The 27791-nt window shown below is 39.3% G+C and overlaps 2 protein-coding genes and 1 long non-coding RNA gene across 5 annotated transcripts; 1 reads left to right on the top strand and 2 right to left on the bottom strand.

The window, feature by feature from the left end:
* Positions 1-131: 131 nt before the first annotated feature.
* Positions 132-14665, bottom strand: tspan7 (tetraspanin 7). The gene is made up of 8 exons (XM_032529624.1): positions 14459-14665; positions 7793-7981; positions 7362-7436; positions 7153-7248; positions 6557-6712; positions 6228-6311; positions 4317-4402; positions 132-2882 (listed from the first exon to the last, which is right to left on the bottom strand). The coding sequence occupies exons 1-7, from the start codon at positions 14522-14524 to the stop codon at positions 4334-4336; spliced, it is 735 nt and encodes a 244-aa protein (XP_032385515.1). The 5' UTR covers positions 14525-14665; the 3' UTR covers positions 132-2882; positions 4317-4333.
* On the top strand, positions 4871-21577 carry LOC116697970 (uncharacterized). Its single transcript, XR_004334087.1, has 4 exons — positions 4871-4972; positions 5103-5114; positions 11509-11510; positions 21566-21577. It is a non-coding gene; the product is annotated as an uncharacterized LOC116697970 (long non-coding RNA).
* Positions 17910-27542, bottom strand: katnal1 (katanin p60 subunit A-like 1). Of its 3 annotated transcripts, none has more exons than XM_032529621.1 (11): positions 27423-27542; positions 26684-26857; positions 25776-25936; positions 24974-25142; positions 24727-24848; positions 24514-24619; positions 22742-22900; positions 22496-22622; positions 21881-22015; positions 21123-21249; positions 17910-19340 (listed from the first exon to the last, which is right to left on the bottom strand). In XM_032529621.1, the coding sequence occupies exons 1-11, from the start codon at positions 27426-27428 to the stop codon at positions 19142-19144; spliced, it is 1485 nt and encodes a 494-aa protein (XP_032385512.1). In that variant the 5' UTR covers positions 27429-27542; the 3' UTR covers positions 17910-19141. The 3 variants fall into 3 exon arrangements, with proteins under 3 accessions (XP_032385512.1, XP_032385513.1, XP_032385514.1); XM_032529622.1 differs by lacking the exon at positions 27423-27542 and adding an exon at positions 26973-27097; XM_032529623.1 differs by lacking the exon at positions 17910-19340 and adding an exon at positions 20052-21052.
* Positions 27543-27791: the final 249 nt, after the last annotated feature.

Here is a 27791-nt window from a genome sequence, read left to right as displayed (position 1 = left end):
TACTAGGGGACTAAACTGGAACACTTAAAATGAACAATATCAGTGTAGATTAGAAAAATACATATAATAACACACCTGTTTAACTCTCCATTTAAAATGTACAGAGCAAAATGAGCAAACGCCAAACACAATTGTTATTCTGTATATTTATTGATAATAAGACCACTGATGGTGACTTAGTCAATAGTAGACAGCATGGTGAAATTCTATTTGAGTGTCTGGTGACCCCATGTGTAAGCAGGATGGTATTACAATTTAGTATTTACAGGACAACATCCGTTTGGGGAAGGAAATATAAGTTTCAGTGTTGGAAAACATACATTCACTAAATAAATGTAGAGCTTTAAAAGCAAAAAGGTTTGAAAAGCCACAACCAAACAGACCAAAATTGAACACACATACACACACCACACACACACACACACACACACACACACACACACACACACACACACACACACACACACACACACACACACACACACACACACACACACACATAAGGTTAGGGACAGTCAAATAAAGACACAAACCCCCCCACACTCACACTGAAAGAGAGAGAGAAAATCACTTGGTAAAACTGTAAACTTAATGCCAACCAAACCATAATAAATATACAGCTAAATTCAAACATCTACATGTGCATGTTATTCTCAACAAAACGTTGGCCACGATTATTTTTCCAATGCGAGTCCTATAAACTATAACAAATACAGATTAACAGCACAAGGTGCGGAATCAAAACTGTGACACTTTTTTTTTACCGATTAGCTTATTAGAATGAGAAACATTACATTATATAAATTACATTTCCCATAAATATCTACAAGTGATGATGAGGATGAGGATAGCATGTTGATGCACTACTTAAAATACTGTAAATACTAGATGAACACTGTTGGAGTCCTGCGTATCTCTCAGGTCAACTTCTGTCACTGTCAACACCCAGCTGGCATTATTTATGATCTGATATCACCCTAACAGGCTGAAACATGTGTTTCACAGACCCCTTCTAGTTGAAAGGTTGTTAATACCCAGAATCCTTGTTTTGTTGCACCTGTAACCACGCCCAACAGTGATGTCAGGTACACCTGAACATCCCTGCAACAGGGTGAAAACTTTAACCATTGGAGATCAACAAAAACAAGTTTCTCAGCTGTTGCTTTGATCTTATTTTTTTTTATTTAGTCAGTTACTTTTTCATAAACCAGTACTGAAACCATAACTGAAATATGAATAAGGTGTCAGTATGCTTCAAATGACGTGTTTGTTGAGTCATCAAGCAGCTCACTCAGTCACATTGAAGAATCTGTCAAATTTCAGCTAAAACGGGTTTAACGTGAATGCCTTTGAGAAGAGAGAGTGTGAGCTGTTTTCCCTATTTGTATGTTTCACTGCATCTTATCCCTTTCAAAGTTTTTCATCTTGCCTTCAAGTGTGGCCGTTCTAAACAGCTATAAACACTTCTGCCTTTAGACGACACCTCATAGGAACTATGTGGTTTGAAGCATACAAAATTCAGTTAAAGTTTGGACTGAGTGTTAGGCTTGATTTAGAGCCTGGAATGGCAGGGTCACACCAGCATTTCAACCTGGATGTTGTGGTGAAATTATGGCACATTATATTAATGGAAATTTAGACTAAATTAGACAAAGTAAATCTGCATTGAGTTTAATTTTGGTGAGCTTTGACAAGCTAATATGCACTGCTGACCAATAACAAGTCATCTTAACAGATGTATTACCAAAACTGACCTTTAGGAGAACAAGTGAGCGCCAACACTGAGGAAGCTATTGCAGCATTTTAGCTGTGTGTTGCATGATCCATCTTTATTTCGTATAAACTTCCCCACGAAATGGGCTCAAAAACAGTTATAAAACAGCAGTTGATAGTACAACTCTGAGTGTAACGATTTTAACTTATCATGTATTTAGAGTCAGAGATACTTTAACATTACTTTCTGGTGTGACCCGGCCTTCGGTCTATAACAGATTTGTGTCCTAATTGACATCATGTGTTTGTTTTTCTTGAGGAATAAAAAAATCTCCAAAAAGAGATTAAGTTACATTAAGTGTCATAAGTATATGTAGGAGTGGTAAATTAGGGCAAAGTTGAGCGTTATTTTAAGTTACTTGGGCTGTTTAATAGTTCATTTGGTTCTTGTGTATTTGTCCCATTAATTGATACTGAATTATAATTAACACAATTATAATTAACAATGTACATCATAATCTGCTTTTGGGATAAAATATCCAATCAAAGCAATAGCGTGCCTCGTATACAGGTAAAAATGCACTAATACAATCCTTCCTTTTCTCTCCTTTGTCAGTTTCCTTATTTTTCATATAAACTTAAACTATCCACCTCGGTACACAAGATCAGTTAAAAAAAATTCACAACCATAGTCTATACAATGGTGAGCAATGACAAAGTCAAATGCAAAACTAAACCTAGCTATTACATTTTTACTTTCAAGCTTTAGTAACATCATTCTGTACAAAGATGTGCAGTGTTCTTCTGACGATGGTCGGTGGAGCATGCTGCAGCCAAAAAAAGCCAAATTTCACCATAACGCCTATCTGAGACAAACACTGCTGTCAACTTAAACAACTCTGGCCTACCTGCTTGTTGTAGGCTGTATTGATCCGAGATATGTGCTAATGAGCAACTTCTACATCAAGCACGTGTGGGATGTGTGGTATAGAATGCTTTGATGCAACAGCAGTGAGTCGAGGAATGGTGCTTTACAGTAAGATACATTAAGCTATTACATAAAGATCACAGGCAGAGAGACAGAGGGAGGTCAATTCCAATACAGACGTGTGATAGTGTTTTGGGAATTTACTCTCATCATGTGTCAAGGCTCTTTGTCTCTTCTTGTCCTTAAAATACAAAAACACAACAGAAAGAAGAGTTACTCGTGTATTACAGGTCCAATATATAATATATTTACTGTATTAAATAAAAAAAAACTACCACAATATGTCAACAGATATTGAGAAAACATGCTAAGTTGAAATACTATCATCTCTGACAACTGTGGTAAAGCCAGTGTGTTCTTTTTTGAAATTTCCTTTCTGGGATGGAATGTCTGTTTTTATTTTGGCCTGTGCGTCAGCTGCCCATTTTGACACCCGGGTTGCCAGATATGTAATGCAAACATGCAAAAACAACATTCTGCAGCCATGGTAGCAGCAACTGGATTGACGGAGAAAGATTCATTTTACCTGACCTAAAAAAAGAGACGTGGTAAAACACGGGTAAATATTGGCGATGCATTTAAAAGATGGAGACAGCTTACAGCCCAAAAGGATGCAGAGTATGTTAATTTCCTCCTGAAGAAATAAGCATTGAGCTTTAAGCTAATTTATCACGGCTAACGTTACGTCCGTGATGAATTGTTGAATTGGGACACAGCTTACGATCTCTACAGGTTGCTCTGCAATGTATGGTATGTTACGTTGTGGAATAATCCTGCGGCTAGTGTTACTATCGCCAGCTTCACAAGTATGTCATGTTGGACAGTAAGATGATTCCCACTTTTTTAAAACCATAATGTGTAATGTATAGTGTATAGACAAGCTGTGTAGGAAGGTTTTTATGTTTATTTAATGCTTTATATAACGGGGTCCGGAAAGTAATAGAAACGAAAATCTCCCCCCTGCCGAAATTCTTTCCCCGCTTCTGTTCAAAGGACGTATCCGACAAATGGCGACTGTGACCTGGGTACAGACGACCACGAGGTCGCTGTCTTTTTAGCGGTTGTTGTTGTTATGTTTAGCCGAGAAAGGATGGCTGTCAGCCGTGTCCAGAACGCCGCGAGAGCACAGGCTTTCATGGCCGCCAACATAGCAGCATTGCTACTCCGCTGCACTGTGAAGTAATGTCTGGTAATGCGAGACTAGCATCTAGCTATCATTGACATTGTGGGACATTGTGTTCAGCGTTGTCAACCTGGCAACCCCCGTGAATTTCCAGTCTGGGGAGGAGGGGCCGGGGGAAACGACTCTCTCCGGTATTTTGAATTTGGGCTGCAGTAACCATGTTAAATGCTAGTTGTCAATATTACTTATGGCACCTTTAATTAAACCAGTATTAATTAATTTAAAGGCCATTTGGGAACAGGAAAAACACAATTCACTTTACTACTATCACCTTAGAAACTTTGCTGAAAGGCTAAAAACTCTGTAGAGTGACACCTTTTACATTCTCTCAGCAATTGTATTCATAAAAATAAAAAAAATATTGATTATCGCAGCTGTTACATTAAATGTGTGGGTGTGTGTTTGTTGTGCACATATTTAAATGTCTCTCACCTGCCACATCACATCAGCTAAACCATCTCATACTGATTGGCTGTGATGATCCTGGACAGACAGCAGGCCAGCAACATGCCAATCAGCTGAAAGATAGACAGAGAAGCCTTTTGGTTTATTTAATGTCTGGGATTCAAAAAGTTTGGCATTAACATTTTCTCAAAATGAAGACGTCATTTGTTTTGACAACTTTGCATTCTTGTTGTAAGAATGATGGTGCTACTAGTTTCTCCTTCCTCCCTCCAGCATTGTTATTTGCTATTTCATGTCACTGTTATGCTGATGATACATAGTTTTATGTCTCTTTTAGGCCGGAGACCGACAAACTGACTTCCATTTAAAACTGGATGGTAAACAGATTTTTACAGTTCACTGGGGATAAGACGGAGGTCCTTATTGTTTTCCCTATTTGTATGTTTCACTGCATCTTATCCCTTTCTAAGTTTTTTATGTGTGGCCGTTCCAAACAGCTATAAACACTTCTGCCTTTAGACGACACCTCATGGGAACTACATGGTTTGATGCAAACAAAATTCAGGATTCTTTTTTTTTATTGCAAAATAATGGTGAATTACATTAAATGAAATCTAGACTATATTATACAAAGTAAATCTGCATTGAGCTCAATTTTGCTGAGGTTTCACAAGCTAATTTGAGTTATTGTTGCTTCAGATTACACAGCTTCCAACGTTGCTCAGTGTTTTTCCAACGTTGCTCAGTCCCTTTCTTCAACTGTAGTCTAATATAAAAAATCTCAATGTTACAGTTACAGAACGCTGCTGCAAGGCTGTTGACCAGGTCCAGCAGGACGATTCTCATCACTCCTATCTTACCACTCTCTTTACATTGGCTTCCTATCAAGTTCAGGATTTATTAATTTTTGTTGTTCTAACATAATAGAGCATTATGTGCAGTTCTGTGCCTCTCCATCCTTATAATACCAGTAGGTCACTTAGGTCTTCTGACTAGGGCTTACTGGATGTCCCTCACGCTCGACTAAAACCAAAAGGTGACCGTGCCTTTGGAGCAATGGCTGCAACACTGTGGAATGCCCTTCTTATTGTCATACGTTCCAGGTCTCTGTTGACGCTTTTACCCTTATAAAACACTTTGTGACATCTTCTGTAAAAGGTGCTATATTAAAAGAACATTATTATTGTCACATGTATTGGATGAGAAGAACAATAATTTTATACAATTAATAACTAATATTTTTATTTTACTCATTTTTTAAATTCTTGTTCTTTTTTTGTCTTATTTTCAACACTTTTATTCTTATGAAGCACGTTGTGACATGTTCTGTAAAAGTTACTATATAGAAAAAATTATTCTTGTTGCACATGTATTTGTTGAGAAGAACCAAAAAAGAGGTTATGAGCCTGTACATTTTGTTTAAAGTAGAATTTCAAAAAAGGAACTATTGTTACTGGCATATTAGACAGGTACTTGTTTCAGGCAATTGGCCTTTTTTGCAGCCGATATTTTTGATTGGTCAAAGTCCTTAAAACGCAGGTGTTACTAATAACATTAATGATGGCTTTGTTTTATTCAAGAGTGCAGTAAGCCATGGCCGTGTGACAATGAGCCAGCATGAACAACACTAGGACCTAAAGCAGCTAAATGGAATTCAGCCATCATCCATTTTATTTTTTAAACTTGTGCTTTTCCTTCAGGTCAAAATTTATTTCACAAAAAAGGCCATTTGAAAAATATCTCTTCATTTTTTCTATAAAGCAATCCATCAGAACCCCTGCAGCTCCAAAGCTGGCAGCACACAATGTTAAAGGGATTAGAAGATGTGTCTGTTCATCTTTTTAGCACTTGTCTGGCTTGTTTTTAGTAATCATGTCTCTATATTTAACTTGTTAATAATTTATTAATGCTATAAAAACTTTTTTTTTCAACTCTTACCTGTGAGAACGCAATCCCAAACGTCACTCCCGCAATAATGGCCATGTTGGTCTCCATGAATGAAGTGACCCGCTCGTAGCAGCCCTGAAACACAGGGGACATGTTAGTTTGCAGAGGAGGGTACAGGGACGTGTTGTATGTTATATGTGCAAATTAGGGGCAAGATGAATATCCGGGAGACTATCTGAGGCAGTTAGTGTATGGAGGAGGGAGATGGTTTTAAAAGGTGAATGAGTTTCTTCTGTCAGATATAAATACAGTTATGGTCTGACTGGTGAGAGTCATTTACAGCATTAAGTACCAAGCAGAAATTACAATGACATACTGACCTGGTGGTAGACCTTGTTCAAGGCTAGAGTTGCATTGCGGAGGTCTTCTGGGTTGCAGTCAGAGGAGTTAATACAGCAGCTTGCAGGAATGCCGTTGGATGGGTAATACACACTGCCAAACCAACTAGTGTAGTTATACACTCCACAACAACGCAGCTTGAAAAGCACAGAAAAAGAGAAAGCATAGAAATTAAATGAGGAAATAAGGATTAAAAGAGAAGGCAGGGAGTATTTCTGTGTTTTTTTAAAAGGCTAAATCATTTACGCAAGCCAAACAGGACTATTTTCAACTGCAGTTTAATACATATTTGGTAACTCATTTTTTATTTATATTTAATGACTCAAAATAAACATCTTTTGGACAATAAAGCTCTTTGGTACAGATAAATCTGCTATACAAGGCTTTGGCTACACAGACTTGTTAGTAGAAAAAATCCATTTTAGTTTTTGGGATTCATGGGATTAGTTGACAATAAAAAAGATTTGCTATCCTTTAGAAGAATCTAACCTTTAGTCTTCAGGGTTGTTTTCTGGTGTGCTGCTGATGCAAGTATTATCTGTTTCACCTTGATGATTTTGTGTCACGGGGGACTTACCGTGTGCTGCAAGTAATCAACAGCACGGCTCGCCTCGTCCTCAGCGTTGTAGTTCAGAACTGCGTCAGTGTATGTCCTGTGAAAGGTTCCCTTTATCTGCAGAATGCAAACACATACACACAGAATCAGACACGTTAACAGCATGAGAGTGCTTTACACAGCTTTCGTGTGAGACTTGTGTTCTTGTGGTGTGTTGCATGTATGCTGACCTCGTGGCGAAACACAAATCCAGAGATCCCAGCCACTAACTCAGCGAGGAAGACGAGTGATAGAAACATGGCATACTACAGAGAGAGGAGAAGGAAGAGGGAGATTTGCACAGTTTGCATGAAAACCCTCTGGCTTAGTGCATCATTTGCCTGTGCGCACACGCGCATAGGCAAAACAGACACACACACACACACACACACACACACACACACACACACACACACACACACACACACACACACACACACACACACACACACACACACACAAAATTAACTGTAACAAGTGCCCTGTACCATCTAGTGGATTTCTGATCCTCTCCACAAGATAGAGGTCAACCATTATTCCCTTTATAATGTGACTTGAGGCTAATTAAGCACCATCGCTCCAAGCAACAATGCACTGCACCCTTCCCCCTACAGTCTCTTACCAGCTTCAGCATCCATGGGCTTCCTCTGCAGGTGGCAAAGCATCCAAACAGGCCAAAAACGATGATGACGGTCCCGGTGCCGATGAGGACGTACGGGGAGTTGGTGGAGTTGTCGGCTATCAGAGAGATGTACGGGCCCAGCATCACTTTCCCCCATATTCCCACAGCCAGCAGGATGGCTCCTGTTATCTAGAGGGTGGGAGTTGGAGAGATGGATGATACAAGAATGAAAGCAGGGAACAGGCCTTTATCTCTGCACTTCTGCGAAATTACAATAGCTGTGTTTTAGCAGCCGTGGCGAGGGGGAGGAGAAGAAAGTGGATCAAGGTGGAACAAAAAAGCAGAGCAATTAGAGTAAGGAGGAGGAGACGGCAGACAGCAGACATAAATTTATCTGCCGTTTGGGATGGCAATCACCTGCTATCCCCGTTACGAATATAACTGCACAAACACACAGAAAGAAAGAGAGAGAAAAAAAGGGGACATATCAAAGAAGCTCTTTGATCCGAGGCGAAACGCTTCCTCCTGTTGCGCCTATCTTAGCATTTCAAATGAAGGCTGCTGATAAAAGAGGGTGTTGTACGAGGCAGCTGAAGCGGCGTGTGTCTCAGCTGGGTATGTCTTACTGGCATTGAAAAGAGAGCGGGGTGTGGAACGGCTGCTGATGATCTGACTCCGGCGAGGGCCAACTCATCATCCTAACCTCCCTCCTTTCCAAGAGGAGGCTGTTCGCCATCCTGCTGCCAGGCCTTCTGACTAGAGAGGGAGCCGTCTGTACAAAATGTCTCTGTGCACCCTGGAACCTCGAAAACTGATGACAAGAATGCTCTCGGCTCTTTGCAGAAAATGGGCCAGTATGACTGAAACAGCAATGACTCGACTTGAATAAATGTTCCTTCTTAACAATTAGTCAACTATGTCCTGAGGCTTAATGTCACGTTACGTAAAATTGACAACAATGTATGATTAACAACAATACAAAAAAAACACATTATATATTTGCATAAACTTAGGCTGCCATGCCTCATCTAAGCTCTGACTATAGCTTAAACAGGTCTCTGCAGATTAATGACTGTGTTAACAACGTTTGCACTTTGCCCCATTGGTAGAGTGAGCACATAATGACTGGGCAAAGGTTTCTGACCATGACAAATCACCAGTCTGTCCTTTGCTGTATTGTTCTAGAGTTGGTTGTGTTTAACCACAAGTATAAGTAGCCCAAGTGAGAGGGGTCGGAGAATTGTTACCACAAGCTATTTAAATTGATCATGCAAACATCCACACAGGAATTTCCATATCAACACTAAAACGCACAAAGACAATAAGTTTCAGCTGAGGGTGAAATGATGAGAAGGGTTACCTTGACAAAAACACACATACACACTGGCATCTCCTGAGGAAACCATAAGCTAAAAGTAACTATGTTTTGAAATTGCATTATATGGGTTTAAGGCTCCAACTAATGAATATTTTTATTATTGATCAATATTTTTATGTCTTGAAATCATGTATTTATAACACAAACATGTAGCTGTGGTTTCTGTGACGTGAGTAAAACCTGTAAAAAATGGGTATTATTGACAAGCTGTGGGCAGTTAGATGCGAGGTAGACAAATCCTTAGTGGCACGACATTTGATGGAGCTAAACCACGTAGTGAGAACTGAAAGTATAGTAGACATATATATTTTTTTATTATTATTATTGTATTTGGCATTTTAGGCCTTTATTTTTGACCGGACAGCTTAGACATGAAAGGGGAAGTCAGTTCCGTCATGCAGCAAAAGGCCGCAGGTCAGAACTGATCCCGCGGCCGCTGTGTCGAGGACCAAGTCTTTGTATATGGGCGCACACTCAACCACTTGAGATACTCAGGCGCCCGAGTAGAATAGATTTTCTATTTACAATTGTCTCAGGAGTTGTCTGTTTGTTTTTGTAATCTCTTCATCTAAATGCTCATCATGTTGCTCCCTCTACTACTGTAGCGGCTGTGTACATGGATTACATTTTCTATTTGTCTTTTGTTTGTTCAGCAGTGCAAAAGCACTATACACTAGTGCCGTAACTATTAGTGAGGCTCTAGTCTATATCCCCAACGTTCCACTTCCAGGATTGCTCTGTTACCGATTCCCAATTCTGCCAGATTTCATTATTTTTTGCCGGATGTCCGTTACCTTACCAAATTTTAAACTCTGGTTGATTTATGAGGACTATTGTTCCTCATAATCTCAGATCTCTGCAGGGTAAATCGAGACAGCTAGCTAGACTATCTGTCCAATCTGAGTTTTCTGCTGCACGACTAAAACAACCTTTGAACTTACACGTTCCACCAAAACAAGTTCCTTCCCGAGGCTTTTTTGCAGCGGCACCGTGGCTCTGCCTGGTGCTTAGCGCTGCCCTTGACGATTGTGATTGGTTTAAAGAAAATAAAGAAATAAATATGGTAACAACATGGCAAACATGGTCAAAGACTAAGGTACTCTTTTGGCTCCACAGGTTCATCTAAACCAACAAGCACAGATGCAATTAGCTTCACTTTTTGGCCAGCTGGTGGCAGCAGTAAAACGGCAAAATTAGCATTGGCTTGGAGTCGTGTTTCTGGTCATCTGATACATGTAAGTCCAATATTCACTTCCTTTTAGCTCTGCTTTGGTCTCAACCAACTCCTGAGGGAAATATCTGGCTATTGGTACTATAAAAAACATTGATTAGTGCTGCTTTAACTGGTCAGAAGCAGGGGTTATCTTAGGTTGTTCTTGGCCCTTATTAAATATTTTACAAGGGTAATATAGACCTACTTATCCTTAGCAAATTCAATTATACAGAAGATTAATTTACAATTATTCCACCCACACACCACACATTTAATAGTGAAATGTAATAGTGAAACTTAACAACTTTGTTTGAAAGGGATGCACCTTTGGATCTTATGGGTAAATTTATTTAGACTATGGATGAGAGGCATGGATGAAATTATCTATTACAGTACATTAATTGTAATTTTTTTAATCACAACATGTATAAAACTGTATTGTGACAAGGTAAGATTGTATTGATAAGTTGCTAATGGATAACTTATAAAGACAGGAACGTCTGTTTATGGCTAATGCAGTCAATTAAATACCTGACAAATAAAAGGTACTTTGTCAAATTGATGCAAAAATCCCGAACTGCCATAAACCAGCTTTGCTCCTTGATTTGCAACCTCGCCAACAATTTGCTAATACAATGGTTCTCAAACTGAGGCTCGAAGCCCCCAAGCAGTTGTAAAATAAATCTGAGGGGTTAAAGAAGAGAAGAAACAGAGAAGCAAAACAACTACATTCCTGCAATGTTAATTTTTCTGACTTTTTACTAATTTTTATTTTTTGCTTGTGAATTACTGGTTAGTCTTACATCTTTAGGCCACTAACATGTATTAATATTACACAATTTGAAGATTTGCTTGAACAGGCCACCATGCATAGACACCATTATGTTGACATTTTATTGCAACCTGTGGCGAGAGGTTGGCCCAAGACACAAACATATTAAAGGGATGAATGTTGAGGTATTTAAATGGTACGTCAAAATCTCTGACGGTAGACTAATCTATATTGTTTCACAATATTTATTGTCATGTCCCCCAGCTATACTTTGGAGCAAAGTGTCTGCAAAATAAATGTAATGGAAAGTAATCAATTGATTATATCATCTAGAAAACATCAGAAAATGAAAGTAGTAAAGTGTTCATTTTGAAGCCAACAAGGAAATGAAGTCAAAGGAGTAGGGGCAAGTCATCTAGACTTCATGTGTGCTGAATCCCAAACAGCTTCAGGCCTCCTTTCTCCTCCCTGGAGCAGAGAACCCCCCACCCTCTCACATGTTTTGTTTGAAATTCAATGCTAGGCCGGCCAGCCTAAGAGTTTAAAACAGGTCATCCCTCTTCCCTCCTCCTCCTCCTCCTCCTCCTCCTCCTCTTATTCCTCCCCAGGCCTAATAAAGCAACAGAAGGTGCGATGACAAAATATGCTGGCGAGGACACCACACAGACTCTACCACCTGCTCTGCATATGACCGTCCTGTGTAAAAAGTATGGCGACGTACAGTAGCTATTCACACTTAAGACATTATTCAACACGACAAGCTGATGACAGTGAAACCATGGCCCGACATTAAAGGCAGCTCTCTCACTGCCAGTGAACCTCTCCACTGCTTCACCCCTCAGGGTTGAATGGAGCCACAGAGCTGTGAGACCCTTCCGCACTGTAGACATCTGAAACCTGATGCTGTAGATGTAAGGGAGCGCAAAGAGACGCTCCAATCCTGACTAAATATAAAAGTGCATATCAGTGACACAGGCACATGTCTGCAATGCAGGGAGATACACAGCACAGCTCTGCTTTTTAAGCCTTTGTAACTGAAAGCCTGATTCCAGCTTCTGTGTTTCCATCCAGACTTAATTCTGCTATGTTAGAGGTTAGTTTAGGAAAGCAGAGAATGTACTCTTCAGATTCTTAACACATTATGGACAGATACGTCTCTTTCACATGTTCTGATTGCTATCAGAAATCGGCCAATAACCCAGAATTATTGCATGGTCACAACCGCACTAAATTAATCAACAGGCTCGTCAGTCATGTGTTGTCTTACCTATTCATATTGTTGCTTGCCCAAAGGCTAGATTATATGTGAAGACTCAGCTGGTAGACTAATGAAAAGGTAAACAAAGAAATTTCCAAAGCAGTCAAAACCAAACGGTAAATATGAAAATACTATTTAACTTCTCAAGTTAATCTCAAAAGTAATCTATCCCAAAACTGGAAGCAGATTTGTTTGATTTGAGAAATCTATTCTTCAAATGACTGTTATATAGGCTACTGCTTACTCAGCATTGTGAACACAACATTTTTTATTAATTTCCATTAGGAGCTTTGCAGCTTAAGACCTTGGCAAAAAGATCCTCCAGAGGCATTGATTAAACTCTATGGTATAATTTGAGGCTTTTGAGGTGCTGTGTTCTGCATGATAGTATGTAAATATGGTGGACATTAGAAGGTGGACAGTGCACATGGATGTCCAACTCCAGCTGGGTACAGAACTAAACAGCATACAAAAGAAAAAGGAGGGGTAGTCCACACACACTGATAGTTGCAAGATCCCCAAAACATGTTGCCTGCTTTTTCTTCACATGGATGTTTGTCCACTAAACAAAAAATACTTGGAGCTTGTAGATGGAATATTAGAAACACTGGCAACTATTTTGATAATCATTTAAGCCATTTATCAAGCATAAATGCTCACAATTCTACGGATACAGCTTCTCTTATGTGAGGATTTGCTTCTTTGCCTTGTCTTAAATTACAGTAAATTAAAAATCATTGGGTTTTGGACAGTTGGTCCAAGAAAATTACACATTTCTAGATGTCATTTTAGGCTTTAAGGTTGCGAAAGGCATTTTTTAAGACTATTTTCTAATCTAAATCCGAGAAAACCTTTGTAAGATCAATCAATAACACACAAAATGAACACATAAATACAACACAACTAAGTACAACCTAAACATGTTGTGTCAAGAAACATACAACTACAGTAGTAGTAGTATTAATAATCTCTTTGAGGTACTTGAGTATTTCTATGTTACTTCAATTTATACTCCATTACATGTTGGAAGCCTGTAGGTTACTATATGCTTAACTACATTTATCTGAAGAAAAAAAATGACGCTCATCATTCATGTATCAATAATTATAATTCAGTAATATAAATATTCTTTGGGAATGGGGATAATGAGTACTTCTACTTAAGTATGTTGATGCTAATATAGCCTAATTTTGCCTAAGTACTGTGAATGCAGCACTTTTACTTGTAACAGAGTATTTTTACACTGTGGTATTGCTACTCTTGAGCAGCTACAACAAATGCTGCTTACATCTTAATGCATAAATAATAATCATCAAATATAGTAGGCTACTCACAAAAGCCGCAAACGGTCATTTTGCTGATAATACTAATACTAATACTTAATTAGTATTAGTATTATCAGCAATTATCAGTATACTTAATACTAATACTTTTACTTAAGTGAGATTTTGAATGCAGGACTATCATGTGTAAGTGTTTCTGTTTTTCTGGACACTCAGTTTAAGGCACTTTTTCTATAGTGTTCCTATAGGAATCAATGGTTTGCTGGGGTAATGGCATTGTATCTGTGTGGGAGTATATACTAAGGGTGCAAGGTCCCTTTAAGGATTTATAGCGACGACCCCAAAATGTAACGTTACATTATGTGGTGAGAAAATGGGCTTTAAACGAGCCGTATCGAACAGATGAGGCCCTTAACGTCAGACGGAGTGCCATCGTTGCGGTGATGTTATACCATCCTCTTCCGCGCTGACTGACAACAACCATGATGCTATGTAGTCACACCACTGACCGCCCGGCAGCCATAAATGTGTGGAAACGTCAAGCTTTACACAATTAATAGAATACAAGACGATATAATCCACATTTTAAACATGAAATTAAGAATGCGATTTTTATTTGCGTTATATTCATGCAACAGCATGATTCCGTCGATGATGCTGCCGCTGTCCACCCCCTTTATCATCACGCACAACAACAACAAAAAACACACATCATGGTGCATTAGATATAAAAAAAAAAACAGACACCGAAAGGCTACGTACCCAAAACACGAAGGAGTATACGATGAGGAGGGTTTTAAGGCAGGTGATGACCGGTTTAGTCTCCATTCTTGAACGTACGTTAGACACACTGTGCGATAATAACGGGGGAAAAACCGTCTCTGCGAACTGTCGCGTTGCAACCGTGCGCTGATGCAGCCGCACAGCGTCAGAGGAGACACGCACCACTCAGCCCGAGCGTTACATTAGCAACTGATTTTCGTAGCAAATTGATAGTATCGAATATTTTTTAAACAGATCAATGATTATGTTTTTCCCCAAAAAGCATGATAAAGATTCATTAAAGGTCTTTGTGTGTAGGTCTGAGTAGCAGTGATAAACCGTTGGCCTACATTGACTCAAGTACTGCATTTGAGTATAATTTGAGGTACTTTACTTGAGTATTTCTATTTTATGCAACTTTGTAGTTCAACTCCACTACATTATGGAGGCCATAGGTTAATGTAGGCTATCTTTTATTCAACGACACTTCTGACAGCAGGCTATAAGTTACCTATCAGACTTTGATACAGATTAAAATTTCAAAATTATACAAGCATTGATTACAGTATTAAGATTAAGATACCGCAGTGCTTAACGTGTCAAATTACCCCCTATACATGCAACTGCAAACATTGAAATCTGAATGAACTAGAATTAAATATTTATTCTGAATGGGCCATTCTGTAAATAGTACTTACATGGGTACTGTCAAGTAGCATCTAATATAAATTGGATTATTTGACTTTGCTTAATTTCAAATGCAGGCTTGGAACTTTAACCCAGCTACACACTGTTGGATTGGACTATTTTGAACGTAATATCTGAGTATGTGCACTGAACATGACTGAATTGGCAATTTAATGCATGGTATTCATAAGTCGATTTGCTTGTATGTAAAAACATTTCGCTTTAACGGAAAGGCTATAATCAGACATTCTATAATGTAGTATGAGTAAATTTATTTCCCTGCTTATTAATGGGATAGTTAATACTGACTTATGTTTTATGTGCGATTATACTGTTAATACTGTAAGTTTTTGACCTACATCATGTTGATTACAGCAGTATTTAAATAATTAGTTGTAGTAAAAATAAAATGAACTATAACATGCTGTCTCATATAATGTAGTGCGTAAACTATTTCCCATCTTCAATATAGATAAATTGCTTATGTTTTTAATGTGCGGTATGTACTGGTTTTACTGTAAAGTTTCTTTGAGTACCATGTACCACTATGTAAATAAAATGTATTATAAAGTAGCATAAAATGGAAATATTAGTACATGTACTGTACCTTTCAATTTCATCAAGTGTTGCGCTTTAGTAACTGTATTTAGTTAATCTTCACCTCTGATACTGCACCACTATTGGCCTCCAAAGTACTAATACTAATTACTTAAGTACCTAGCACAATAACAGAGGAAATGTTGTCTACATTTAAAGTTGGATACCATAAGTGTAACATATGTTGGGACATTTCTAGGAAAATCATATCTGACTACCCACAAAAGAGGCCTAATTCTTATTAGTCCTTACCTGTCCTATTCAGGTCTCATGGTTCTGAGTGTCCGCCCACTGCACATGATTTAAAAAAAACATCCATCACTTATCAAAATCCCACAACAAAGACTCAAACCCGGCGTTCACCTCTCATACCCGTTTAGGGTCCTTCTCCATTATTGTCAAGCTGTCCAGAGTCTGGAGGACCCACTTCCTCACCACGGTCCTGGAGCCCACGCTGAAGTGAGAACATATATTACATGGACAGCTAAAATGAGGTTTAGAGAACTCCAGAAGTGGCTGACATGGTTACAGTTGGTTTCTGGGAAATAAAACCTCATATTGACAGGTGTTTCTGTCTATTTATATTAATGAAGGTATAGGCTAATAGATGATAGAAGATAACAGAAACACCTCTCCGTATTATGGATTGCAGTTTAACAGCACCACAGTCTCAAAAATGATCATAATGTTGAATCAACACCTCCTTATAACAGTTTCAACAAAACATAACCCTCATAAATGGAGGATATACACATTTCAATAAAGAAAAACAGGTCTAACAACAATGGACAAGTGTATCGTCACATCCATCAATCTCCTTCATTAGAAGTCTGAAGACACCAGTATACATTGTACACAATACATGTTCGGGTCCTGTGCTGCAAATTATTTCCAAATACTTATTATACTTATGTTTTTTTGTTTCTAAGCAAAAAACATTAAATCACACTGCAAACTGATTAAAGGCTTTAGGGGATACTGATAACAGACTGAAAAGTTCAACTTAAGGTGTGTTATATTACGGGGACAAATCCGTTTTCATTTAGGAGTTTTGGAACATGCTCAGCTTTCAAAACAGTAAAACCAATATTTTATAACAGCCTTACAATACAATGCAGTGCAAATAGGGAATACAGTGGACTGCTTGTACTGCAGTAAAAAAGGACAAATCATCAAGAGGGGTTAATAATTTGAAAACCAGCACATAGAAGAGCACTGTGTACAATTTGTCCTACATTTGAAAAGTAATAAGCAGGTGAAAAGCACTGCTGTTGACCTAGAAAGTGTTTGAGTGCTGAAGAAACAAAAACAATAAAGCAACATAAGAATGCATCTCACAAAATCTTAACAATGGCATCCAATAGTAAAGGGCACACAATGTATTCTGACAAAACAAGGCACAGCCTGTCAGGATGATACAACAGGCTGATGTACGCTGCTGTTTTGTTCACCTCAAAATATACACAAACTAATATACAAATTGTTTTATACAATGTCACTTCTTAATGTTTTTGCTACACAGCTGCTAAAAGATCAGGAGCAAATCTCTAAATTACATTTTAGCCAAAGTACTGATCATACTGTCAAGAATCAATTATTTTGCGAGAATCCAGTTTTTCTAATCTTGTAGCTCACATCACGGGTTTAATATATCAAAACAATTATTCTATTATTTGACAAGCTAATCCCAACTCAAAGTCAATTTACAAGCTTTTTACTGCGCTTCTAACCCTGTCACATACTGTAGTCTTAAGGGAGATAGTTCAGTTGTTAGAGATGTAGTGATTATGACGTCATTCATAGCACCTTTAAGATTTCTCGTTCACACTACTTCGTTCATTCTAAACTCAAATGTCAACAGATCCATCTCCATGACAACAGAGCAAACTCAATCTGCGGACAAAGACAACGTGACACGGTTAAAAGCTTTGGAAACAAAATGGGCCCATTTACTTCCATTCTATCTATCTATCTATCTATCTATTTATCTATCTAGCTAGCTCCAGCATTACGGAACCATTTGTGTGCTTTGAAAATGCAATTAACAAGATAGTTAAGAACTGATGTTAAGAAATGACTCCCTTTTGGGTGATCAATTTATTAAATTACATTACATAAAAAGCAACCATTAAGTAAGATTAAAGATTAAAAGGAATTTAGGCAAGAATTGACGGTATGCTTTAATACAAAATTCATGGGTCCAGCAGCCATGTTCTTTTAGATTGCCTACATTTGTTTGTCTCAACTGAACTAAAATTAAAAAAACAAATATTAAAACAAAATATAAACACATGGTTGCTACATAAAACACACGACATTGTGGTTCTTCAAGTGTGTTCAGTCAGTAGTAAGTACATCCTAAAGGAAAAACATTAAAAGTGCTCAAACGTACCGTTGTTTAAGAGAAAGGGCCTCGTGCAAGACTCCAAAGTACAATCAGATTTGTTCTGTGGAACATACAAGTCATTTAAGAAAACTTGTTGCATTTGCCAGAAACCTAAATTAGAATACCTTAATCTGAATGATCATCACCATCATCATCGGAGGTTCGACTGCAGGTTTTACTGGCATATATTGGCATGTCAGCCTAACAATTCAGTATTTGTTTGGAAAATATTGTCACGGCGACATCTGCTTCAAGGTTTTCAAGCAAGACGCCTTCCCTGTGAACATCCTCTGTTGTTGCAGCTGTATGTAGATTTTATTATTTCAGGTCTCTCAATACGACTTTGACTACTAAACTTGTTATGTTTTTGACTGTTGATTTCTGACAGCAGGATATGAAGATCAGCGGTGTGAAATTCTTCTTTTTAATCTTTTTTTTCCTCTCAATGAAACTTGCCCAGAATGGAGCAGAACAGGGACTCTTTTATAGCAATTTTGGGGGCATTGATTAACCAAAATGATCAAATCTCACAAACTGTAACCTATTTGTAAACAGTTGGCTTTCATCAGTTTGAAACGGGTAATTTACAAGCAAAGTTTGTTTGGTGAAGTGGATGGGGAACACTTGTATAACAAGCTAACATGCAATAAAACTAGAGTGCATTTCCTGGTCTACCTGTATTTATTAGGCTATTTTTACATTAAAAGTTCGCCTTTTCTTTCACAGGTCACTTAAGTCAGCATCCGGGCAATTGATAGTCTCTACACGGACAATTGTGCCGAAGCAACAAGGAAAGAGTATGTGAAAGGGCAGCAGTGCTTTCTCAAAGGCACAAGTCTCAAAGTTTTCTGATGTGAACTTGAGCCCCTGTATAATCTTGATCCCTGATGTGCTGCCTGGTTCAAACACTTGAGTTCACTCCACTCTGTGACACACACTCACAAGTCCCTCATCGTCAAGGCTTTCATCATTTTCAAAGTCCTGGTCCCTGGGGGTCTTAACGGTACCGTTCTCTATACTGACCCAAACTCAGCCATCCAGGCTATGTATTTCTCCAGGTCTGCAGACGAGACAGACTTTGAGATCTTCTTGAGTGTCAGGGTGAAGTCCTCCATGGTCACAGGCATCTGCAGTTCATCTTTGGACAGAGCTCGGATCTCCTCGGGGCTTAGGCCTTGGATTCGACGACGCATTGCCATCATGGACGCATCCCTGATGTACACATAAAGACAGATGCAAAGAGGGGCAAGGGTGTTCACAAACACACCAAAAATACACACTGTCCCTAAAACATAGTTTATTTAAGTTAGAGTGTACCCTGTCAAAAGAATGACGCAACACACACCACCCACACACACCACCCCACACACACACACACACACACACACACACACACACACACACACACACACACACACACACACACACACACACACACACACACACACACACACACACACACACACACACACACACACACACACACACACACACACACACACACACACACACACACACACACACACACACACACACACACACACACACACACACACACACACACACACACAACACACACACCACACACACACACACACACACACACACACACACACACACACACACACAACACACACACACACACACACACACCTTGCCATTCCAACATATTTACAGTAGAAAGGACCAGACCAAGGACACGGTGGTGAGGAGATGTGTTAGAAATATTGTTCAGCATATAAACATATTGCACAAACCCTTGCATACTTTAAAATAGTCATTGGTATTATCCGTCTATATTTAGGTATGTGTCACATGGTAATGAGGATGCTACATATGTATCAGTCATTATCATCTCACTGTTTTAAAGGCCAATCTGAAGTATCCACGCTTGTGTCATTTTGTGACTTAATAGCCATTGTTGTGAGTTTGCAAGCAAAATGATAAAATCAAACATACATACTAGGGGTGTTGAAATTAATTATTGCATCAATGCATCGTGATGTGGACAATTCTGCATCGATGCAGTGACAGACCATAATCAGTTATTGCCTACTGATACTACTTGTTGATTTTCCAATCGCTGCTTTTTTTGTTTTTGCCTTTCGTCTCTTGTCTGCAGTGTTAAAACTCTGCTACATTCAGGAAGTGTCTTATTTAAGAGCAGAAACAATAAAAAAAAAAGGGGGGGGGGGGTGAGTTTGTTGATGAAAACCATGTGTTGCAATAAATAATGATATTGAGGAGGTGACGCATCGTGATATTGATTTGGATCGAATTGTTGACAGGATAATGGTAACTGAATCATAAAATCAGTGAATATTCACACCCCTAATACACAGAGTTAGAGCCGGTAAGTAATAGACATTAGGGCTAGTGATGCCTGCAGACGTCACATTGACAGTGGTTCAGGTTCAAGGCCATATGCAAATACTTTGCAATTTGCAATCTGTCTCCCTCTCTCACGCAAGCACAAAACATTATCTATGGATGCTTTGTTATTTCAAAATGAGTCAAATGGCTGTACACACCGTCTATGCCGCCTTTGTAGTCACACTTCATCTCTTTACATTGCATCTATATTATCGGCTGTAGTATTTCCATATCTGATTTACAAAATTGAAACGCAGTTAGTGCACAATTGCAATTTCTGTGCCTTTAATGCTGCCATTTAACGTATCCCAACATGAGCAGCACAATAAAAATATACAGAAATGTTTCCATGAAACATAAGCACTCATAATTCCTGAGATATAACAACCATCATTTGAAGGACAATCTGTAGCGGAGTAGTTTTATGTACAAAAATTCAGTTAGAAAAAAAGCACTTCTTTGTCCTCAAATTTATACCAGAGGGGCTGAGACACTTCACTCTCCAGGGTTCTGCCTCTCCCTTGTGTGTCCTTAGCCAGTCTTTATGAGAGCTATTTTATTAGGAGGCGAAGGGAATGAATGATGAACGGATTATCAATTTGCTCACACTACCACACACACCTGCAGACGTTGGTGATATCCGCTCCAGAGTAGCCTTTGATCTTCTCAGCGATGAAGTCCAAGTCCACATCATCAGCCAACTCCACCTCCTTCAGGTTGATCTTTAGAAGCTCTACGCGACCAATAGCTACACACACCAACACATACAAAAAAACAGCATTGCTGCCTCGGTTATGCTAGCAGCGCTGCCAGAGATTTTCTTTTGCTGGTGCTATGGGGTTATTCAATGTTTCAGTGAAGGTGCTCTGAAATTTAGGGTTCCCTTTGACACACATGGCCTACACATGCGCACACACACAAGAGCGCAGATATGTACCCACCTCCTCCGCGGTTTAGCCTAAGCGAGAGGGAGAGATTGATTTATGTTTTTTTTATGCACAAACATTGTCGGTACAACAGCACCATAAAACTGTTTAGGCCACCAAACATATTTCAAATACTAGACAAGTCATTTTAAACATTGCGTTCTTCTTCTTCTGTGTAAATACCTTACTGCAGAAGTATGCCAAAAGTTTAATGTGTGTTGCGCCCATTGGCCGAATACAATCACCTGTGTTGGCTTTATGTTTTTATTCTAAAAACAATCGGTCTGTCTTATTAATGCATTTATTCATTTTTCAAATATAAATTATTCTATTTACATAATAACACTTTTTTTTTATAAACAACAGCAAAAGGGGTGCTATGGAAATCCTACAGCACCCCCAAGCCCCTCGCTAGCGCCGCCTATAGGTTACCACAGTGTGTAAAGAGGTCACCTGTGGGCAGGGAAATGTAGATTCGCTTTTCTAGCCGCCGTCGTAACGCCTCGTCGATGTCCCAGGGGAAATTGGTGGCGGCGAGGACCATCACCATCTTAGAGGGGTCATCATTATCCAGAGCCCCCCCAACACCTGGGCACAAAACACGCACAAAAAAACCACAACATAATTATATAAAATATGCACATTCCCATATCATTCATATGACATGATCTTGGAATCTATCTAGGATCTCTACTCTATAGAGTTGGGGCGGCTGTGGCTCAGTGGTAGAGCGGTTGCCTGCCAATCGAAAGGTTGGGGGTTCAATCCCTGGCCCTGCAGTCCCATGTCGAAGTGTCCTTGGGCAAGACATGAACCCCGAGATGCCCTTTGAGTAGTTGTTAAGACTAGAAAAAGCGCTATATAAATACAGCACATTTACAGTTATGTTTTATGTTTCCCATTCTGTAACAAAGATTGTATCCCAAACAAGACTTTTGTCTTCCCCTTGGGCATGGATAAAGTGATTTGAATTGAATGGTCTGGTGTGTACAATTATGCTTTTGATTGTATTTTTTGTTAACATTAAATAAAAATAAAAAATCCTTGAATGCACTGTATTTCACTCACCATCCATCTGAACCAGAAGTTCTGATTTGACCCTGCGGCTGGCTTCGTGCTCATCAGATGTTCCTCTTCTGCCACAGATGGAGTCAATCTCGTCTATGAAGATGGTTGTTGGTGCATAAAAGCGAGCCTAAGCAAAGAAAATAGTTTAAGAGACTTTTTCTGTCGCAGATAACAAAAGGTTTTGATCTGTAGTTTGGTATTGTGAGGTTTTTGCTAAACAGACCAAAAACACGTAGGCAATCGTACCATTTCGAACAGCAGACGTACAAGTTTTTCGGACTCTCCCCTGTATTTGGAGGTGAGGGTGGAGGAGGACACATTGAAGAAAGTAGTCCCACATTCTGTGGCCACAGCTTTGGCTAACATGGTCTTCCCTGTCCCGGGAGGGCCGACCATTAACACGCCCTAAAACAAAACGTTAAAACTTAGGACACATAAAATCACATACAGAGGGCACCTGGGGAGCAGGCGCCCATGTGCAGAGGCTTTGAGTCCGACCTGCCGCCATTTGCTGCATGTCTGCCCCATCTCTCTTCCTCCTTTCCTTTCTTAAATAGGCTAAAATGGCCAAAAATTATCTTCAAAAAAATAAAAAATAAACTTACGTACACAGACAGTACACTGACACAAATCTCTTTAGTAAACATCAAGGACCATCACTGCTGCTGATTTGTGTCTGTTGCTATGGCGATTACATATACCACAAAAGGACCAGTGACACAATCCATAACATTTTTATGCATTTGTACTCCCTGCTGCCTTAGAATACATACGGGCTAATATGTGTTATATTTCCTGCGGGATGGGGCAGACAGATTTGTTATATAAACTCTGATGCAGGCAGGATTGATCCGAATTTCAGCAGGAGCAGGTGGGATGGCTCATTCTCTAGTAAGCGTGGAGTGATCGTTAGAAATCCTGCAGTAGAGAGTTGACAAAACAAAACTGCACAGACTTCTTTACTGAATGTCAAACAAATACCTTCATCTTACCAGTTTGCCAATAAAACAACCATGAACTTCATCTCAAATTAAACTAACTTATTAAGCAGTCATTTTACTGCACTTTCAGTTTTCTAAAAAAGAGCTCTAACTAAGTAAAGAGTTCAATTATGCATGCATATATCAGACAAAAGGAAAAGCACTGTGCTGCTGTAAAAAAGGTAATTTATTGACCTTTACATGGCGGGCCTGAGGGGGAAGGAGTCTCACATGATGCAGCTCAACAGAGGCTGGTGTGAAGAGTCATATAGATACTGAGAGGCAGCCCATTAATGAAAGATGTTAGTGATGCAAATATATGTAAGCATTCACATTAATGTTGTGTTCAGACTTGAGCAAAGAACCGCAGGCTTGTTGTTCCAGATTCAAACGTAGCTTAGGTTTAAGCGCAGTGTGAGAGGTAAACCCTACAAGTTAGTTACACCGTCGAGTGAAGAATGGTCTTAAAATGTTAAAAAAAAAGTCTTTTATTTTGTTATTGTTGTCACAGCAGAACGGTTAAAAACTCATTCAATGTTTACACCTGCAGCACAATGTCTGAGAAAGACTACATCCCTTTACATTAATGATGAAATGACATGCACATTTGGTATTGTAATGTCCAGTTCCTGTTGCATGGATTAGACAAGGGCACAAATGTGTTTTTATGTTGCATTCACCTGATGAGCAATGACCGCTGAATAATTAATAAAGTAACGAACAAACACGTGGAGCCTCGTGCAATACACTCTATTAGCTAGTTTACATGTGGTTACATACATTACTTTTCCTTTTTAATTAAACAATTACTTGTAGGTGTCTTAATTTCTTTTTGTTTTGTGTTTTAAAAAGACTGTTCTTTGTATTTTTTACAGTGTTGCCATTAGTGTTGCCACTCTTTGTATTTAACTTTCTTTTCAGCTGGTGCAAGAGGCTGCAGGACTGTAAAGAGTGTGTGTGTGTGTGTGTGTGTGTGTGTGTGTGTGTGTGGTGTGTGTGTGTGTGTGTGTGTGTGTGTGTGTGTGTGTGTGTGTGTACCTTCCAGGGGCGACGAATGCCCTTAAAGAAGTCAGGCATCCACATGGGCAATACCACCGCTTCTCTCAGCAGCTTCTTAGCATCTTCCAGATCAGCAATGTCGTCCCTACAGTTCATCCAGAGAACTCAGTCAGCAGTGCTAACAAAAGAAACTTCCCGACAGCGAAACATATAAAAGAGTAGGTATGTAAGAATCCGTGTATGCTACCATACCAGTGCACATTAGGGTTGCGGGACACGATATCTCTCTCCAGTGAGTCCACGAGGTCGCTGTCATACCCCGTGCCATCAAACTTCCTCTGCTCTACATCCCCTTCTGCAGCCCCTTTCTTCCCCTGATGGAAAAAAAAGAAAGAAAACAGATGAATAAATCCCAAAACAGGTATTTTTCAAAGAGAGACTCTTTTCTTAAGGAGCTCACATATCCATCTTTCATTCCACTTAACTGCAGTGGTCTAACCTTATCGTCTTTGGCCTTTGTGCCTCGGGCGTCTCTCAAACCCGGCCGGTCTGGTTTAGGGTTGGCCTGACCACGGCCTCCTGGCCCTGCCCCTCGATGCTGCAGACCAGGGGACTCCTTCCTGTGCTGCCTTGCCGCACTGTTGGGGCGCTTCACTGCAACTAGATTCCTACAGAGACACAAGAGTAAAACTATACACAAAGTATGTATTTTGTTTTACAGTCTTTTTGGGTAGTATCAATAACAATCAGTTCTGCAAAAAAGTGAAGAAGTTCCTTGGACCTAACAGGTGGCTGAAATAGAAAGTACCCACACACTGCAGTCTTGTTCCCTTGGTATTTTACTCCACATTTAATGAATTGTTTTAGCTATCAGTGCATATTATTATATACAAATTTAATGGACGTGCTTCCTGGAGATTGATTGAAATCACCCCCAGAGATTAGGCACGTGTTTTAAAACTTGTGAGTTTGGAAAACCGACAGGCTGGTCGATTTCAAAATATAACCCAATCTCTTTAAGAAGTACACAGTATGTATTTCTTTACACTATTACCTCAGCCAATCTTTGTTTTTGCAAGCAAACATTAAAAACGTAACCTACTGTTCAAGTTTCAACTGACAGTAGTTGAAAATAGATTCATGGAATTTTATTTTGTTGTGGCGGACCACACAAACAAGGTCAATGAAACAATGCAAGCCGGAGATAAGCAGAGATACACAACCAAGGTGCGCACGCGCACACACACACACACACACACACACACACACACACACACGCGCGCACACGCACACGCACACACCTGTGTTCTGCAGGGGTAGGAGGGGGCCATACTGCTGGATCCTCAGGTCTCTCCTCAGACTGAGGGGCAAGAATGTCAAGTGGCCTCTCTAATTTAAAGCTTTCGAGCGTTCCCATGATGCCTTTCACCTGCTCATACTCCTCAGTCAGTTCCTGCCTGACCTGGTCACAGAAGAAGAAAGACAGTATTGTATCAGCGTTGCATCACAGGACATCCTACTGAAAAATACAGCAGTTGATATGGATGTCTGTAAAACAACACAGGGTTTAGAGTAAAGCTTTAATCCTCGAGAAGGGCTATATGTCTTACAGACAGGAGTCAATGAATGAACAATTAAAAAAAAAAACAGCAATTACTGAAAAAGCAATCAATCAAAAAAGTAATCTTCATCAACAACATCTAATGAAGCCAGTGCACCAGAGCACTACCCTGTCACATCCACAGCTACGACCAGGTCAAATAAGATTTTGCTCAAAAGTCAATAGCTGATGGAATAAAATACATCATCAATTTTCTTTTTTTTAAACATTTGTTACTTTTTTGAAATTTGTTATTTTTCCACATCTTTGTCACTTTATTTAACATTTGTTCACATTTTAGTCACTTTTGACATTTTTCTCTCTTTTTTTAAAGTCCTTTTACCAATGGTTTTTTGATTGTGAGGAAAATTGTTGGGAACCATCCAAGTTGTTTTTTTGGAAAATTTGTTTGAAAGAAACCCAAATTTCTGATATAGAAACTTTTTGGAAAGGGGTCAACTTTGACCCAAAGACAACAGGAGGGTTAATGTGCATTGTCCTAGTCAAATAAATAAATCTACTGAGCGGCAATCAGAGCACAGGCTGCTCTGTATTGATTGTTAAATAACTGGTGTAATTTGGCAGGCCCAGGGATTTTTGGGAACTCACCTGTTGCCATTTGACTTTAATTGCAGGGTCTCTGAGGGACTGGTAGTGCTTGTGGATCTGCTGAATGACGCCCTGGTAGTACACAATGGAGGAGTCATAGTTCCCCAGCAAAGCATACTCACGGCCCTTCTTGGCGTTATCACAGATCTCTGCCAAATTCATGCTGAATAACAGCTATATGGTGAGAGGGGAAAGAAACATGTAAGCTAAGTACTTCGACTGAGAATTCAAATCAATGCTTGGGCTAATGTTGGCTATTTACAACATTTTTAAGTTACTTCAAGCCCACATTTTCATCAACGAGCTCGGTGTCCTCTAAATCCTGACGTTACTTTGACATAATGCTGCGGCTCTAAAGTCAAGATAAGATATAAGATATGATAATACTGCTAGACACCCGGCAACGCATGCCAGTTAAGCTAACGTTAGCTGCTGTCCGAGACTGTGATTTTAAATACATTTTGTTTTTAAATCGTAAACTGTTAAATCAAGCCACTATTCAAATTCTTATTTTCTTGTCTAGCTAGGTACACCCTGTCATCTTGCCGACGTTAGCTCTTGCTAGCTTGATGCTAGGCCACACACAGAAAACAAAACGAATCCTGTGCAAATCAATACCGTAAACGCCACTTAATCCTCCCCCCGGTAACGTTAGCTATGTGTTGAACATGCATGTGGACAAAAAGAAACTACATTTTATTCTTCAACTACTCTTCGAACATGGAAATAATGACCATACCTGCATGAAAAACACTCGTTTGTGTTGTATTTTTGAATTAGAGGTCCAGTGTTACCATGGCCGCAGAGAGACGCCGTGTAAAGAATACAGGCGGCTCGATTACTGTGCTGCATTCACGGACTGCAAGTTGTTAAATATGGCAACCGTGTGAAATTATCTTGGACACCAAATAGACTCGTTGTAGAGCTGACATTACATCCAGCAAAATCTCGCTATCAATTTTGTTTTATTGACGCAGTTGAACATTCTCGTTTCAAAAATTGCATATTTCACAATAAATAAAAGTTGGCGACACATACATTGAACGATAATTTACAGGACTTCTTGAACACATCATCCAAGCTATAGCTATGTAAACGTTGGCCACTA

The sequence above is a fragment of the Etheostoma spectabile genome, chromosome 11 (genome assembly GCF_008692095.1).
Source record: "Etheostoma spectabile isolate EspeVRDwgs_2016 chromosome 11, UIUC_Espe_1.0, whole genome shotgun sequence".
NCBI lineage: Eukaryota > Metazoa > Chordata > Actinopteri > Perciformes > Percidae > Etheostoma > Etheostoma spectabile.
The sequence above is the reverse complement of the archived record's forward strand: the minus strand, read 5'-3'. Positions and strand labels throughout refer to the sequence as shown.

Excerpts from the sequence above, each read along its gene's own strand:
- tspan7 (XM_032529624.1), bottom strand. The coding sequence starts at position 14,524 with ATGGAGACTAAACCGGTCATCACCTGCCTTAAAACCCTCCTCATCGTA. Across the intron at positions 7,982-14,458 it reads TATACTCCTTCGTGTTTTGG|ATAACAGGAGCCATCCTGCT; the intron begins GTACGTAGCCTT and ends CCCACCCTCTAG. Across the intron at positions 4,403-6,227 it reads TTGGGATTGCGTTCTCACAG|CTGATTGGCATGTTGCTGGC; the intron begins GTAAGAGTTGAA and ends TCTATCTTTCAG.
- katnal1 (XM_032529621.1), bottom strand. Across the intron at positions 24,849-24,973 it reads CAAAGGCCAAAGACGATAAG|GGGAAGAAAGGGGCTGCAGA; the intron begins GTTAGACCACTG and ends TTTTTCCATCAG. Across the intron at positions 19,341-21,122 it reads GATATCACCAACGTCTGCAG|GGATGCGTCCATGATGGCAA; the intron begins GTGTGTGTGGTA and ends TGTGTACATCAG.